Source organism: Camelus bactrianus, chromosome 5 (assembly GCF_048773025.1).
Source record: "Camelus bactrianus isolate YW-2024 breed Bactrian camel chromosome 5, ASM4877302v1, whole genome shotgun sequence".
NCBI lineage: Eukaryota > Metazoa > Chordata > Mammalia > Artiodactyla > Camelidae > Camelus > Camelus bactrianus.
In genome coordinates, this window is record NC_133543.1 from 53,993,264 (window position 1) to 54,010,661 (window position 17,398).

A 17,398-nucleotide genomic window follows, 5' to 3' on the forward strand; every position below is an offset into this window, starting at 1 on the left:
TAATCCCCAAGCATGGGCATCTTCTTGACCTTTGGCTCAGCCAGGCTCTCAAGGACTATTGCAAAGGAAAATAGATTTTTTTTTCATAGGAAAGAAAAGGTTTCCTCAGAAGCTTTTCCTCCATCCATCTACTCTAGACCACATATACCTGCCCCTCTTTCTTCCAAGACAGGAAGAAAAAATGGCTTTCTGCTCTTATTTTCAAGAATAACCAGAGGCTTCTAAACTTTGGATACATAACTAGACAGAGTCTTAGAAATAGAAGCCAACCTGTATAATGTAAAGAGACAGGATGCCTGAGTAGTGGGAACTCAACAGCTCGGAAATAATCAGCATTTTTGACCGCACACATTTCCAGCACTCTGGTGCATGCTGGCCTGGCACTTTTGAACATTTTCCCAGGTGACTTGGCATCACAGAATTCTGTCTTCTATGAGGAGGTGGTACAAGCACACAGGCTCTGTGAGCTTATGGTCCCTTTCCCATCAAAATCTGCCACGAGGGAACATGGGCTGTTTCGGGACAAAGTTGGTCTCTGTTTAAAGCTGCTATTGAATTGGATCAGATTGACATTCCTTGGTCTATGCTGATTGCAAATAGTCTGCTGCTAAAATACTGTCATATTGCTTGACACCTGTGCTCTAGTGATTTAGAGAGGAAAAAAAAAGTCTACTGGTTGCCAACAAGGTGATGAAAATGTTTAAGTTCAGTGAGATTTCGTTCTAAATAAATCTGTCTTATCTATGCTTTTCTTAAAGCTTAGAGTTCGTTTCCCTTTCTTCCTTAATTCTATTATAACATTAAAAACATCAACTCATCTGAAATGTATTGTTGATAAAAAGCAAGTGTACATTTATACATGTATATTTATATTTACAAAAAGTACTTAAAATTAATACTGACTTTTATTTCCCCCATTGATTATATTTTTTAAATTAGGACTAAAGGAAAAACCTTCCAATTTATTTTCAATGGAATAGATTCTATCTGCAAAAAGTAGAGTTTTTAGTATAAATTATAATAATGTCTGTGTTAGATTTCTGTGACTGCTGTAACAAATTGTCACAAGTTCAGTGCTTAAAACGACACAAGTGAATAACCTTCCAGTGCTGTAACTTAGACGTCTGAAATCGGTCTCACTGGGCTAAAATCGAAGTGTCAGCAGGCCCGTTCCTTCTGCAGGCTCCAGGGAAAATCACGCATTGTTTTGCCTTTTCCCTCTTCCAGAGGCTGCCCTCATTCCTTGACTCTTGGCTTCCTCCATCATCAAAGCCAGCAAAATTGGGCTGATTCTTACTCTCTAGTTTTAACTCTTCTGCCTCCCTCTCCCGTCTTTTAAGGACCCTGTAATTATATTGGAACCACCTAGAAATCCTGACTCTGATCCTTAACTTAAGTACATCTGCAGAGTCCCTTCTGTCAGGTAATCTGACATATTCACAGGTTCTGGGGATAAGGACCTGGACATCTTTGGGGCCATCTTGTGGCCATTATTCTGCCCATTGCAATCTCAAAAGTAAACCTGCTGTCTTTTCTTGCCTTCTGAAAGTGGCATAAACAGTGTTGTATTGATGGTTCTACCACCACCTTTGACTAAATGTATCTTTCCCCTGTTTGGAAATGCCATGACCAGATATTTCAGAAAAATAGAGTGAAGGGCTTTCCGTAAGACTAGGGGGCTGTGTAGCTGTGTAGTAAGTCATTTCCTGGGGATTCCAGTTCAGCACCTTCATCTGAAGAATGTAGATAAAGATAAGAGCTTTATCTAGATCCTGGAGCTGTTCTGACAGTCACAGAATCCTGAAAACTTTGCACGCCACTTGGCAAATGAGAGAGATGGTATGCTAGCTGCCCCGCTGGGTTCTAGGAACTTGAGTGCATAAAGCCACCAAGAAGCATCATTTAAAAATTAAAACTTTCTGAAATTACAAATTGCAGGAAAAGAATTGTAACTACATGAGAAAGGATGAAATCGCTCATTTCCATTCTAAATCAACCCTCTACCCCATCCCCTGAGATAGGTCATTTTAATCTCTATTCATGCTTACCTTGTTTTGCTTTTTCCCTCTGCCCTGATGTTTGCTGTGCTTTGAGTAGATATTGATGGATTTCCTTCTCATTAAGCCTACAAACATCTAATCATTCCTATCTGTTTGGTTTTTTCCATTTTCAATAATTCGTATTTAAATTTTTGGCAAATTGAATGGTCTAATTTTGCCCTTTGAATGCCTATGCATTCAAGTTCTATAGGTAGATTTTATCTCTTGGTTTTTTTTTTTTTAAACTCTATTTTGAGTTTTATAAAATGGATGCTTATTATCCCCCAACCCATGATTTTCTTTAGTGAACTTTTTGTTTAATTTTCTTTTGCTTTAACATTTTATTTTTCAGACACCTCTCATTGAACCTCACGTTCCTCTTCGTCCTGCTAACACCATTACCAAGGTAATGGGATGTAGGTGGGTGATGAGCCAGCAGAGCTAGCTTCTTAAGTAACTACCAGAAATGGTCCAGATGTCAGAGCATCACCTCAGGAAACTTCAGATACACTTTCTAGAAGCAATACACATTCAGTGTGTCTCGGTTCTCAGTGTAAGACGGTCACATGACACACAAGTGAACACATAAATGTATGAATGAATTGTATTTTTCAAGCGCAGAGTCAGATTGTAAAGTGATTTAAGGATTCACCTGGTTTGTTTTCCAACTATAAACTCTCCTTCTTTCTCTTCCCCTCCTTCCACCCAATTAAAATTCAGGTTCCTTCAGAGAAGATCCTCAGGGCTGGAAAAATTTTACGAAATGCCATTCTCTCTCGAGCACCTCACATGATAAGAGACAGAAAATACCACCTAAAGACGTACAGGTATGTGCAGTAATTCTACAGGCCATGCCCCCCTCAGATTCACGTGTAGTGAAATCAGAACAAACTTGAATTTCTCTGTTGTCCATCTGTGGGCAGCAGGTTTTATAATCCTCCAGGCTCTGGAAGTTCAAAGCTTGCCTTACATCCCCACTTAACTTTAGTTATCTTTAATATTCCCAGCAGTTGCTCCTAAACTAATTTGCTTAGACATTGGTTTAACTGTAATGAACAAAGAAAGCTTTTGTATTTCTGTTTGCTAGTGTTTTTTAGGAAAACTACTAGATTTAGAGGAGATTCAACTAACATTTACTGAGCGTTTCTTTATACCAGAAGCCCTGTAGCAGGCCACTTTCCATACATCATCTCATTTCATCCTCATTACAACCTGTGAGGTAGGTATATGGCCATCTTTCAGATGACAAAACTGAGGCCCAGAGAGGTTAAGTAGTTTTCCTTGACCAAGTCACAAATCTGGTGAGTGGCAGAGCCAGGATTTAAACCATGGTTGGTCGATTTCCGAGTTCAGTGACCTTTTCATTCATTCATTCTGTCATTCATTCATTCCACAAATAATTTATTAGGCTCCTACTGGGCCCCAGGCACTATTGTGTTCCAAACCCTAAGAATACAAGAGTGAAAAAAATATAAAATACACTTTATGTAACTTACTTTCTAATGTAGGATTTCATTCTAGTATGTATATGGTAAGATATTCAACTCTGTATCTCATCTATAATCACACAGAATAAAGACTCATTACAATTATCACTGGAGTTAAGAAATTATAAAGACTGGGCCCGTGTGATTTAGTGGAACCTTCTGGGATGACTGAACCCGGTGGGTCATGAAGGTGGGTCAGTGAAGGATTCACGGCTAATCTTCAACTTTTGATTTTATCAATTCAGTAAGGGTTTAGGAACTAGAATGGCCCGTATGTGGCACTCAAGCCTTCACTCCCTCTCCCTGCACCCAGGGTTCAGACTCGCAGCCCTCTTTAAGCAATCAGTTGGACTCTCTTTCTCACTTGGCCTAGACATGACCTCAGAACCCACCAGACTTCACATGAGTCAAAACCCATTTGAGAACCAAATTCACAAGACATGGCAAAAAGCTAGAATATAAATTTTCAAGTTACCATGAAGGATATATATCTTTCTAGTGACTGTCAACCATGACAGAACCTGTAAAATGATACCTGGTTCACCCTCTAGCAAACCTTCCAGGATATGCGCCTCAAGACTCAGGCTCTTTCCCAAGGACAGAAACGGAAAGACACTGCATATTCTTCCTCTTCTGCACTCCGTGCGAACTAACACTCTTCTGCTTGTGTCTGTCATGAATATGTTGACAAGGCCAAAACTGACAGTTTATTTGTTACAGTTAGATTGGCCTCTTGATAGAGTTCCAGAAATGAGATGGAATTTGAGAAACACTTCGTATCAGTAGCATGTTCCTCTTAGGGGATGTTCCATCTCTTAAGTCAACTTGCTCCTCTTGCCCTTTTAATGTTGATATTTACCAGCTACCATTTTGGATGATTACATTTGGAAGCCTTTTCCTTCAACCCTGGAAGTTCATTCTTTTTGGAGTCCATAGTTCCTACACACTGCTATAATTTTGAGGGAAGTAAAGGTTAAAAATCATGGGTCCGTGTCCTCAGAGAGAGAGTTCAACCTTTTTAACTCATCAAGTGGATCTCAAAATCTCACACGGCTAAAGAACCTTTTTCTTTTAAAATTTTTTATTATTTTTTCCTTAATTTAAGATGTGATTATACTTTCCCAAGTGTTGACTTGCGTTAGGGAAATTCCATTAAATATGTCATCTTTGGTGACAAATAATGGAAACTAGAAGTAAGAAACCATAATCTCTTTCTTGCTCCATAGTACTAAGATTTTAAACCCCTGAAATATAGGTGTCATGTCTGTTCCACACCCTATGACACAAATTAATGACCTGTTGATAATGACCCATGGACTCAAGTGAAAGCCAGAGGCATGATTTCTGTTTCCTGCAAGACATTTTGAGTTCCTTTTCCCAGATCTTTTTTCCAGTTGCATCCTCTCCCTCCCTACTGCTTCTCGCCCGCTTACGTCATTGCTGCAGTGTTAGGGGATTGAGGTCTCCCCAGATGCAGTGTTACCCCGGTGATCGCCATGCTAGAGATTTGCTGTTAATCTTAAGACAAGTGAAGGTCATCAATGGAGGGGAAACCCAGTGATTCCTACGTAGCACAGTTACACGCGGCACAGCTGCGTGTCTTTGCTCCCCGTTCTGACTGCCAGATTCTGTGCCCTGTCCCAGGGCCCAGCGGCTCTGCGAGCAGTTCAATTCCATGTGCTCTTTTTAGTAAAAGTAATCATTGTATTAAAATCCCCTTGAAATTGATTTGATTTTTAAAATACTTTTACATGCCTTTTTCCATAAATAAATTCTCGAAGTAGAAGAGGAACATTTTGACAGGTCACACGTTTGGTTCTGAATAAATAGAACTAGGTGCCTCTGTGCCCACAGAAGCTCTAATGTGTGGGTAGAGAGTGAAATCAGAGCAGTCCTGGAAACCTAACAGCTTTCTCGGTACATCCTCTCTATGGAGTGTTCTCAGATCAGACCCAAAACAGGACATTCCAAGAACTCTGTCAGATTTCAGAGTTCCTAAGGTATCAGAACTGGACATGGCCTTAGAGGCCATCTCTTCCTCCTCCTTTCTTTCACAGATGAGAAGTCTGAGCACCAGAGATTTGAAACGATATGGCTAGAGTCACATAGCTAATAAGTAGCAGACCCAGTGCTGTATCTCACGCCTCCTCCCAGGCCTAGCTCTTCCTCAAGTGGGCCAGCCCCAGGAGTCTCCTCCAGTTCAAACTAAAGAGGAGCTCCCTGGGCTGGAACCAGCCTCGGTGCCCCAGGGATGATGGCATCCTTAGCATGGGAGGGGAGGCCACCAGTGACTCAGACCCAGCTGCAGGCAGCCAGCTGCTCTGTGACTCCCTGCTTCTTCCATTGTCCCTTGGGATTCCTCCCTAAGACTTCACGGTCCCATTTCCTCCATTGAGCAGGCATGCCACGAACACCTGCCCATCTCTCCCCACTGCAGGTCTCAGGAGTTCCTATTATGTGTTTGTATAGTTACTTGTTTCCTGACTAATGCACATAGTTTGCCCATCCCTTACCACAGAGGAGCATCTGAGGGATGAATGTGTCACTATACAGAAAGCATTTGGAGCTCCTTAGATGAGTGGCTCTGTAGAAGTGCGGATGCTCATTACATCGAACTTTCTTCCAAGAGATCTGCATTGCTAATTGCTTGTTTCTCCCAGCACCCCTCTGAGGAGGATCAGTAGTATTACTTGAAGACAGAAAGTGCTATATAATTTTGCACTTACACAGAGCCTTTCATGGAGCCCCTCCTGGTGCCTCACAAACATTAACTCATTCCTCACAAAGCTCGAGTGAAGGAATTCAGAAGTATGCTTTGCCTTCATTCTGCACTGAGATTTCCCGGGACCAGCTCAAGACGAGAGTTTCTGGCCCTGGGATTAGCTCACCTCGTTGTGCTCCCTGTCTGTAGCGGCCCTGCCGTCTCCCCTGGTGCTGCACCTTGCAGTGCTCTTTCCTCTGGCCAGCCTTGCCTAGAAGGTTCTCTCATGAGTTGAGTGGTTTTATTGGTTTGTACCAAAGTGTGGGAACCTGAGGCCACGTCATGGAGTGCTTTGTTTGCCCTAAGACCCCTTCTGGTGGAAGAGCTCTGAGCCCTTCGGGAGGGTCTCCCCTCAAAATCCATCTCCCCTCCTTCATCTGCAAGGGGGTGACTTCCCATCCTTTGCATCCCACCTCTCCTTAGACAATGCTGTGTGGGAACCGAGCTGGTGGACTGGATGCTGCAACAGACTCCGTGTGTTCACTCCCGAACTCAGGCTGTTGGCATGTGGCAAGTCCTGGTAGAAGACGGTGTCCTCAACCACGGTAAGACGAGCCACAGTCTCTGGAAAAAAACCCTCAAAAGATGCTAAGCGCATTTCCCAGGGTGAGTTGCTGCTGAACTCCCAAATGGGCCAGAAAGAATTATGATCCCTTTAGGGACTCGCACTAGCATCTTCATTCAGCAAAATAAATGCAGTGAGTGGATGCTGTTGATTGCAGTGTTCCACCATCGTACCTTCCTAACTTGGGAGAGCGTATGAGGGGAAGATGAAATTGCGACCCGAGCGCATCAGTTCCAATTATGTTTATTAGTTTGCATTCACGGTTCGTTGATAGCGTGATTATCCTCTGAGCATCGCGTAGCAATCCTGATGCAGGGACCGAGTGAAAAGGCAATGGAGTGTGTGGCCGGGCTGATGACACGAAAGAGAGTAATGAATGCAGAAGCTGCGTTTCCTGGGAGAGTCAATTTGTGTACCCACACAATGACCATATTTAATGTCAGGAGTGTGCCCTGTGGTGTATGTAGCCCCTGATATTTGCAGGGGCTGTAACTGAGCTGTAACTGTTTGGGGCTGGAGTGGAACTGTGGTTCAGCTCCTCATGCCGTTTGTTTAAAGATCACTTTTCCAAACTGACAAACTATTAAAATCATTCGTTTTTTTAATACCTGGGCATCTAATGATGGTCTTGCCAGCATTTCACAGACTTTACTGTGTATACAAATCCCCTGGAACTCTCGCTAAAACGCAGATTCTGACTCAGCAGGGCTGCGATGGGTCCTGAGAATCTTCATCTCCAATAAGCTCCCGGAAGATGCACTTGCTGCTGTTCCAGGGATCACATTTTGAGCAACAAGAATCTACCACTTCTCTGTAATTTTTGACAGTATTGATGCTCTTTCTTGAAAGGGGGCTTAAAAGCTTTTAAGAGACTTAGCTGAGGGATTCTGAGCCAAGTTCATGACTTTGCCCCACTGAGATCTAAATATTCTTGTTTAAAGGGAACAAGAGAAAAAACTCTTTAAAACTTTAACTGGCAGGAATTTACCTTAAGATCCTTGTAGGGGTATAAGACCTAGAAGTTTGGTCTTGTCAGTTTTGTTCAGACAATTAATTTTATCCTTATTTTTTAAGTGCAGACAGACGTGTTTATAAACAGTACCTATAGAAAGAAAAGCATCAGATCTGATCTTGACAAAGTAGGGTGTTCATTTTAAGTCTGTGCTTTAAAAAACCATTACAGAGCATGATCTGGCAGTAGGTTATTTTCCTGTTTGGGACACAACCCACTGGCTAGAAAATGTCACCGAGGCAATTTTTACCAGTCAAGTGCTCATCTCAGAAAAGTTGGCAGGTCCTGGTAAGAGAGTCCCAGGGCGGCTCAGGAGGTGGGCGGGTCGGAGAGGCAGTGAGGTGCCGGGCTGCGGCCGGAGGTCGTGTCCAGCTGCACCGCCCTGGGCGAGGCGGAGGGAGAAGGGTGCGGAGTCTCACCGCCTTGCTGCCACTTGGCTCTGCTGCCCGACACCATCCATTCATTTCTGGTAAACAGGCCCGGGAGGCAGAGGTGCAGCAGCTGACACTTGCCTCCATGTTCCCTGCAGTGGACCAGGAGCATCATTTCCAAGATAAATATTTATTTTATCGATTTCTGGACGACGAGCATGAGGACGCCCCTTTGCCTACTGAGGAGAAGAAGGAGTGTGATGAGGAGCTGCAGGACACCATGCTGCTGCTGTCGCAGATGGGCCCCGACGCCCACATGAGGATGATTCTCCGCAAACCGTGAGTGAGAGCGCATGGCACCCCCTGCAGGTCGCCGGGCCAAGGAAGGCGAGGCTGAGTTCAAAAGTCCTGGCCTTCCTCCACTCAGGGCCAAAGGGGAGACTCCAAAGGGGTGACACAGTGGTGTTTGCCTCTTGCTATTTTTTTCTTTGTTTGAACCAGGTAATTCTGTTGCCCTTTTGCATGAGTTAAAACTATAGAGACTTTTAGCAGTTGGCTCAGGATATGAAAACTGAATCTACACATTAAATGACTTTGGTCCATGGCAAATAGAAACTGCTCTGCTTCTGTGCCAGACTGTGGCAGCCCCTTTCTTCCTAATGCAGTAGGGCAGGGGTCCTCAGAACCACAGGCCTCATGCCTGTGCTCCTTATGCCTGGGTGGATTCATTCATTCATTCATTCACTCAGCACATCCTTTCACCCCATGAGAAGCTTCCACTCTTTCGCTTAAAGACACATTCTTTTTTTTAAATTGAAGTGTAATTGATTTACAATTGTATGTTAGTTTCAGGTGTACAACAAAGTGATTTGGTTATATATTTTTTCAGATTCTTTTCCATTATAGGTTATCACAAGACATTGAATATAGTTCCCTGTGCTATACAGTGAATCCTTGTTGCTTATCTATTTTATGTGTAGTAGTTTGTTAATCCCATACTCCTAATTTATCCCTTCCCCACTCCCTTTTCCCTGTGGTAACTATAAGTTTGTTTTCCATGTCTGCAAGTCTTTCTGTTGGTATATAGATTCATGTGTATAATTTTTTAGATTCCATGTGTAAGTGGTGTCATATAATAGTTGTCTTTCTCTGTCTGACTTACTTCACTCAGTATGATAGTCTCTAGGTCCACCTATGTTGCTGCAAATGGCATTGTTTCATTGTTTTTTATGGCTGAGTAGTATTCCATTGTATAAATACACCACGTCTCCTTAAGCCAGTCTTCTGTCAATGGACATTTAGTTTGCTTCCACGTCTTGGCTATTGTAAATAGTGCTGCTCTGAACATTGAGGGTGTGTGTATCTTTTCAAATTAGAGTTTTCATCTTAAAGGCACATTCTATTTTTTATTGAGTTTAGTCAGTTTACCATGTTGTGTCAATTTCTGGCGTACAGCACAAGTTTTCAGTCATACATGAATATGTATATATTCATTTTCATATTATTTTTCACTGTGAGCTACTACAAGATCTCGAGTATATTTCCCTGTTTTATACAGTATAAACTTGTCTATCTATTCTATAAATACCTGTCAGTATCTATAAATCTCGAACTCCCAGTCTGTCCCTACCCACCCCTCTCCCCACTGGCAAGCGCAAGTTTGTATTCTATGTCTGTGATTCTGTTTCTGTTTTATATTTAAGTTCATTTGTCTTCTTTTTTTTTTAGATTCCACATATGAGTGATATCATATTGTATTTTTCTTTCTCTTTCTGGCTAACTCCACTTAGAATGACATTCTCCAGGGACATCCATGTTGCTGCAGATGGCATTATGTTATCATTTTTATGGCTGAATAGTATTCCATTGTATAAATAGACCACAACTTCTTTATCCAGTCATCTGTCGATGGACCTTTAGGCTGTTTCCATGTCTTGGCTATTGTAAATAGTGCTGCTATAAACATTGGGGTGCAGGTATCTTTTTGAGTTAGGGTTCTTTCTGGATATATGCCCAGGAGTGGGATTTCTGGGTCATATGGTAAGTCTATTTTTAGTCTTTTGAGGACTCTCCTTACTGTTTTCCACAATGGCTGCGCCAAACTGCATTCCCACCAACAGTGTAGGAGGGTTCCCTTAAAGGCACATTCTTAAGAGAACACTGTTCCGTCCATTGGGACCTCCACTCAGCTAGTGAGGTTCTCTCTCCCGTCCAGCACAATGGAAACCCACCTAACCATCAAAGCAGCCCATCCGCTGAGGCTGAGGACTCTGAAGTGTTAAATCAGATCAATCAAAAAAACCTGTTTTGAGCCCCTCGTCTTTTCGTGGTTTTCTGCTAATTTCCCTGGGACATACGAAGATGCGTATGCTTGAGTCCCAGGCTCAGGGAAACCTTGTCAATAAGGGATGACTTGGCATGTGGTTCTGAAGCCACCGCACACGGGGCTTATGTTCTTCTGCTGGAAGTGGAACCGCTCTCCACCCGGCAGCCAGTGCCACCAGCTGTGGGTGTCGACACCGAGTCACTGGCCTGGCCAACCTCCACTTACCTGCGGGTCTCGGCAGGAGCATCACCCTTCCCACGTCTCGTGTGTGCACTGGGCAGGGGACCCCTCCCCAGCTTCCCCAGTGTGGGCCCTGCACTCCAGCTCACACCAGCCTCTCAGCACTGCCCCCTTTCTTTTCCCTGGGATTCTTCCCCTTAACTTGTCCTTACTCCAGGCTGCCGAAAGGCTCTTCAACATATCTCATTTTTCGTCCCACTATATTTTGTCAAGACTTCCTCTTGGGTCATAATATCCTGCACCATGTGTTTCAAAGGCCTTCCCTCCACCCAGTTGGCATCATCATCTTTACTCCAGAACCATGGTTTTCAGGCCCTTTAGCGTCAAAACCCTTTCTTCAAATAAAATTTGGCTGGAAAATCCAAAATAGCAAACAGAAAAGCCAGAGCTTCCCTTACCTAATCATGAGTCGTGGCCAAGAAACTTGCCCAAAAGTTAATTTTCTCTCTGCCCTGAAGGACCACAGGGGCGTGTGACCAAGGAACACGGGAGAATCCCCGGGGTGCAGGGAGCTCAGATGGGCGCCGCCACGCGAAACCACACTCCTTCCTGTCAGACGCCTTCCCCTGCCTCTTCCCCACACCCCCGTGTCTCATTGTCCGTCCTTTCCGCTTGCTCACCATTCCCTGGCTCCATCCTTTCTTGCTTTTCTTGCTGCCACTTCATCCAAGCCCACACCATACAGTGGTGCTGAATCAGACAGGGGACAGCCCCACAAAGGGCGCTGGGAAATGTGGGAGGGTGTTTTGGCTGCCAAGCTCCTGGCATTCACTGGGCAGTGGCTAGGACCAAGGGATGCTGAACACACCCCAACACCTAGAACCCTGCAAAATAAGAAACTGCCCTGAAAAGAATGCCCCTGTTGAGGAACATTGTTGGAAACTATGAGTTTCTTCAAGGCAAAGACATAGCTCATTTTACTTCACTCATTCAATTGTTTATTTAGTCTTTAACCAGTATTTATTGAACATCAATTTTGTCCTAGGTACTGTGTTAGTTGCCAAGGCTGCAGCGTTGAACAAGAGGGTTGCACCTCCCCCATAAAGCTTTCTATCTAGTGCCAGAGATGGACCCTAAACAACTAGTTATGCAAGCGTTTAACCAAAGTTGCGTTACCTACTACAAAGGAAAATGTCGTGTGTGTTGGTAGAATATAATATGCACAGGTAAACTGAACTTGCTGTGGAATTAGAAAATTCCTGTCTCCCTAGCTCCATGCATTATATCAAGTAGACCCTCAGTAAACCTTTGCTGAGTGAATGAACGAACAAATGAACATATAATCCCAGCTCTGATGTTCCCTCGGCTCTTAGTTGCTTCAAAGGAGACAGAAATGCCATTCGATTCATGAATAATTTTGAACATCTGCCAAAGAGGTTTTCAAAAAGTAGTAAAATGACCCCTGCCTTTGGAGAGTTTATAGTGCAATGGGATAGGCACCCCCAAATTAGACTCAGATGCAAGAAGCGCATATTGAATGCCTGCCATGTGCAAGGCGCCATGCTGGGGGTATTCGTGCTGTTTGATTCACCCTCCCGAGAGCCTGAGAGCTGGTGTCGTGAGTCACCCTCAGAAACAGGAGCCCGTGCTTGTGCTTCCTTGTTCTTCCACACAGCACCGAACTGCATGATCTTTGGCAGCCCAAAGATTCCTCAGAGAAAATTACACTCCAAAGATTGGACTCCTCCAGCCTATCACCGGCTGTTGAAGTATGGATTTCGCCAGTATCCCAAGGTGCATCATTTTGGGTACCTTGGGGATTTGCCTGTCTTCTCAGGGTTGATGAAACTGCAAACATTGGAATTGAGCTGGTCGTTCTTCTTTTGACTCAGGACTCTTAGATTTCCTTTCTATTGGAATGACAGCTCCTCTAGAGATGGAAAAGTGAAAAAGAAGGAATCTAATTCTGTGAGACAGACTTTCAAACTCTACACACACACACACCCTTTTTTTTTTTTTTTTTTGATCTGATAATAATCTTTGGAGCTTCTACTTTATTTTATTTAAGTAGAAAGAAAATAAGCTGAGGTGGGTGGGTATAGCCGGTGGTAGAGCATGCATGAGGTCCTGGGTCCCATCCCCAGTACCTCCATTAAAAAAAGAGAGAGAGGGAGAGGAAGGAAAGAAGGAAGGAAGGAAGGAGGGAGGGAAGGAAGGAAAGAAGGAAGGAAGGAGGGAGGGAGGGAGGGAAGGAAGGAAGGAAGGAAGGAAAGAAGGAAGGAAGGAAGGAGGGAGGGAAGGAAGGAAAGAAGGAAGGAAGGAGGGAGGGAGGGAAGGAAGGAAGGAAGGAAGGAAGGAACGAAGGAACGAAGGAAGGAAGGAAGGAACGAACGAACGAAGGAAGGAAGGAAGGAAGGAAGGAAATAAGCTGAGCTGATTGAGAATTGCCGGTATCACTACTGTCCTTAAAGAGACCAGCTGAGCATTTTGCTCCTGGAAACCTGAGGGCATGTTCACAGGACCTGGAAACGTTGACTTTTTACTGCCCAAACTGCCAAATCACTAAGAAATGTGGAGGCACGAGATACATTGGTTCCGTGTTGACCAGGGCAGGACCCCCCAATATTTTAACTCAGCACAGCTGCATTTTATAATAGTCACCACTGCCAGAGAGGTTGCAGAACTCTGATAATTACGGGGAAAGAAATAACACAATATTCTTTGATGAGAAGATTACTTTGAGAATTTGATTGTATAATGAAGATGTTGCTTTGAAAGGTACTTCCTATTGTTCTGAATCGGAGACTCGCTAGCAAAAAAAAAAGTGTCACTTGTTTTGACAGGCTACTTAGAAAAATTCTCTGTTTATTACATTAACGGCAGCATTTTAACTGTCAAACTATGAAAGAATGTTCTGTAGTTTAAAAAACAGAATAGAGCTTCAGGGGAAAATTTTTGGCACACTCTTGTTGCTATTGGTATTGAAAAAAAAACATACATTCTGAATGTGAAATTAGCTTGTTATGTGGTGGCAGGCAGAGTGACTCACAATGCCCATCCTGGTTTCGCAGGTGCAGACCTGGATGGCACTTGGGGACAAGGGCTATAGAACAGTGACAGTTTGATGGCGCTGTTGTTGCAGCTCCCAGGCAGGGCCATCAAACCTAAAATGAGCTCTTGGAGCTTATTGTTTTGATTTTGCTTTGTTTATAAGTCTAAAAACAAGAGGTTACCCTACAGCAAATAGATATAGTGGAGACCCTTACCAATAGGAACATGCATTCTGGCTACCTTGGAGCGGGCACTCTGGATAGGGGCCCACGGGCAAAGAGATGTGGGGTGAGCAGGGAAGCAGAATGCTAGAGACTTGAGGCCAGCTGGATAAACAGGGACGTCAAGGAGACAGAGAAGGCTCTTGCTGTGAGAAGTGCTCAGCTGTTTAGAAAGGTCTGTCAGAAAACAGCCTCAAGGCGGCAGGGAAATGACGTAGATGCCGTTCCCTGCATCTCATCCTCCCGTCTGTCTGCACTTTTGAAATTCCCTAAAATCCTAGAGGCTTAAGTCTGTTGGGCCTGAGCAGAAAGGGAGGGGAATGAAATTTTGTATATATATGTTTATATATATGTGTAAAAACAAGTAAGAGAAGTGTTAGCAGGTTCTGGAGGCTTCCAAATGGGTCAGAAACTCATAAACCTGAGTTCTCTTATTTCATGTGATCAGATAATATTTCCTAACATAAGCTACAGGGCATACATTGAAAGGAAACAATTTAAGATAATCAAGTGATATGAGAAAATACCAGAAGCAGGGATGGGGGTTAGCAGTCAGTTGGCTGCATTGACACCTCTGCCCACTGTTCCACACATTTCCTCTAGAGGGCACTAGAGATGCTGTGTATTCTCTCTTAATTAGCAGAGCCTGTTTGAATAGGGTCTTTACCTGTCCAAGCTGTTTTTGAGGGTGTGAAATTTGAAATCCTGATGACTATAGGGAAATTTGTTTCTTCAGCAGAACACAGATTAGCAAGACTAAAATCACTGGTGCCTAGGGTTTTGATTTCTGTTGGGAATATGCCAAGAGAATGTTCAAAGTTACGAAGTCCATCCTCAGATGCAAATCAGAAGAAAAGCATCACTGAAAGAGTTAATCTTTATGAAATAAATTCACTGCGAATCTTTTCTTTCACTGCATGACAAACTGCCTTTGTTTTCCCTGGAAAGATTGCTGTGCCTTAAGTGAAAGCTTGTGGAATTCACCAGAAGAAATGATTGCGTTAAGTGGACCATCTCCTGAGTTTAGAGTTACCTCTCCCCTGTAAAAGTGATTTACCACTTATCCCTCATGTTCACATGCCCAGGAACCCCACCATTGGATTTCTGCCGCGAGGACTCAGATTTGGGAGAGAGAAAGATGGATATAGCTGCCCATTTACAGTTTAGGGATCATTATAAGATTGCCTCAAGGTTTTAATGACTTTTTATTGTTAAAATCAATCTGTTCATTGTAGAAAATTTGGAAATTACTGAAAAGAGTCAAAGAAGAATAAATAACACCTGCCGTTCGCATCTTACAGAGATTATTGTTATGAACATGCTGGGGCCTATCCCTCTAGTTCTTTTTTCAGTTCCTAACTTTTTGCATTTAATAATATATCATGGCACTCTCCCTTCACCTTCAATATTTTTTGAGGATGGGATTTTTTAATAGGTGCAGAGTAGTCTCTCCTCTGAATGTTCCTTAATACATTAGGTTGTCATTGTTGGATGTTTAGGTTGATTCTCAAGCCTTTTCTTCTAAACAGCAGCAGAAAATAATGTTCTAGTGCTCTTCTTCCCAGAAGAAAGAAAGAATTCCTAGCCTGGCAGGGGGCACAGGGGTGGGGAAAGATGTCAGGAAAGTTCCAGCAAGGAACAGAAGGAGTGCCCAGACCATGAGGGCTGGTGACTGTGGCTGGAGAGTTAGGCCAAGGTCAGATTGAAGGGGGTCTGCTCTGCCCTCCGTGTTCCTTGGACATTATTTCATCGCCATCTGGGGCACCACTGAATGGTTTAAAGGGAGGTTTGGCATGGCCAGCTTCACAGTAGGTAGGTTTCTCCACTACTCATAGAGAATGGGTTAGAGGGGCTGAGACTAAAGATGGAACGCTGGATATTGAGCTTCATGAGATTAGAATTAATTATATTTTGAGAATTTAATGACAGCATTGGAGATACATGCACTTGACCTAAGAATCTGAGAAATAAAGTGAAAGTAATGTGAAGCACAAGGGCCCTGGATTCTAGTCTTACCAAGATACTGGTAAGTCCCCCAGTATCTCCAGATTACAGATCTCTTAAGCTGTGACATGAGCTAGATAGCTGCTTACCTTTCCCCAAGTTCACACAAGGAATGTAAATGGAAAAACAAGTGCAGTCGTATTTAACTGCAGCCAATGTTTATTGAACACACGTGAACTAGGCACTGTGACTTTCTAATTCAGTTCTTTCAGCAGAACTATGAGGGAGTTATTAATATCATCCCCATTTTATGGATTAGGAAACTGAGGCTTAGGTTAAGTCACCTGCCTGCGTTGATCTCGAAAGTGGTGGGCTTAGGATTTGGTCCAGGTCTTTCTGACTCTGGTGCTGTGTTCCGTACTGTGGTCTACCACCTGTCCCAGGCCGAAAATGTCAAAAATGGCCTCTTGGGTTTGTTCTTTGAGCATTATTGAAGAAAGATATCATGGAAATCTGATTTTAAAATAATTATTACAGACTAATCTCATCTCATTAAATTATTACTGTACAGACCTGAATGTAGTACAAAAATGTACCATCTACTGTAGAAAAAATTCATATCAACACACTGGCCAGAATCACAAACAAAACTTAATAACTAAAAATAAATCACCCTGTGTATTTTATATAGTGGCCTCACACACATCACCTCTTTGAACCTTAGAATAGCTCTGTGAACTGAGTCGGACTAATGTTATTATCCACCATCTACAAGTGAAGAAACTGAGCTTAGTCGACGTCAGGTGCCTTCCTTAACATCACAAAGTAGTGTATGTGGCTGAGCCAGGAACTGAGCCCAAGTCTGCTTACTTCAAATGCAATTTCATTCATTTTTTTCCATGAGTAATAATCTTTCCTTTCTAATTAATTGCCTCAACTGCTTCCTCTCTAGTGGATTTACTTGACAAGCAATGGAATCCAAAGAACCTCCCTGATTCATTAAGAATTCGTTTTTGTAAGGAAAAATCAGGCATCCACATAGCATCTCCTCAAAAGATGTTTGCATTTTCTACCTGACATATCTGTATCATATACAAAGGCGGGTCACTGTACTATCTGCTTCCATCCAGATTTGTTTTTCTCAACTTTCTGATTAGGTGTTTTAAAGGAAAATATTTATATTTGCACCTTTTAAAAGATTTAATGTTAAACTTCTGCCATATCCTCATAGTCTACACTTTTGCTGGGAGAATTCCTGGCATATTCAGTTTCTAAAGATGAAAAACCTCAAATCGCATTGTCCCCCAAACACTTAGCCCTCAGGGGCCCTGAATTTTGGAACCCTTTCCCCATGTCCTGATGGGGATGGCTTCACCTCTCACAAATACTCTTAAAGCTTTTACCCTCAACTGCAGTTGTAAACTGTATTCATTTCTAACTT

At 43.0% G+C, this 17,398-nt stretch overlaps 1 protein-coding gene across 11 annotated transcripts in view; it reads left to right on the forward strand.

The window, feature by feature from the left end:
* The window catches only part of RAPGEF4 (Rap guanine nucleotide exchange factor 4), a 273,427-nt gene that overhangs the window by 184,693 nt on the left and 71,336 nt on the right, over positions 1-17,398 (forward strand). For 9 of the 11 annotated variants that reach the window (XM_074363893.1, XM_074363889.1, XM_010960700.3 and 6 more), the window contains 4 exons: positions 2,392-2,445; positions 2,760-2,866; positions 6,711-6,832; positions 8,394-8,574. In XM_074363893.1, the coding sequence (XP_074219994.1) occupies positions 2,392-2,445; positions 2,760-2,866; positions 6,711-6,832; positions 8,394-8,574 (464 nt within the window). The remainder of the gene's footprint in view (positions 1-2,391; positions 2,446-2,759; positions 2,867-6,710; positions 6,833-8,393; positions 8,575-17,398) is intronic. The other 2 variants (XM_045520926.2, XM_074363892.1) reach the window with 1 other exon arrangement.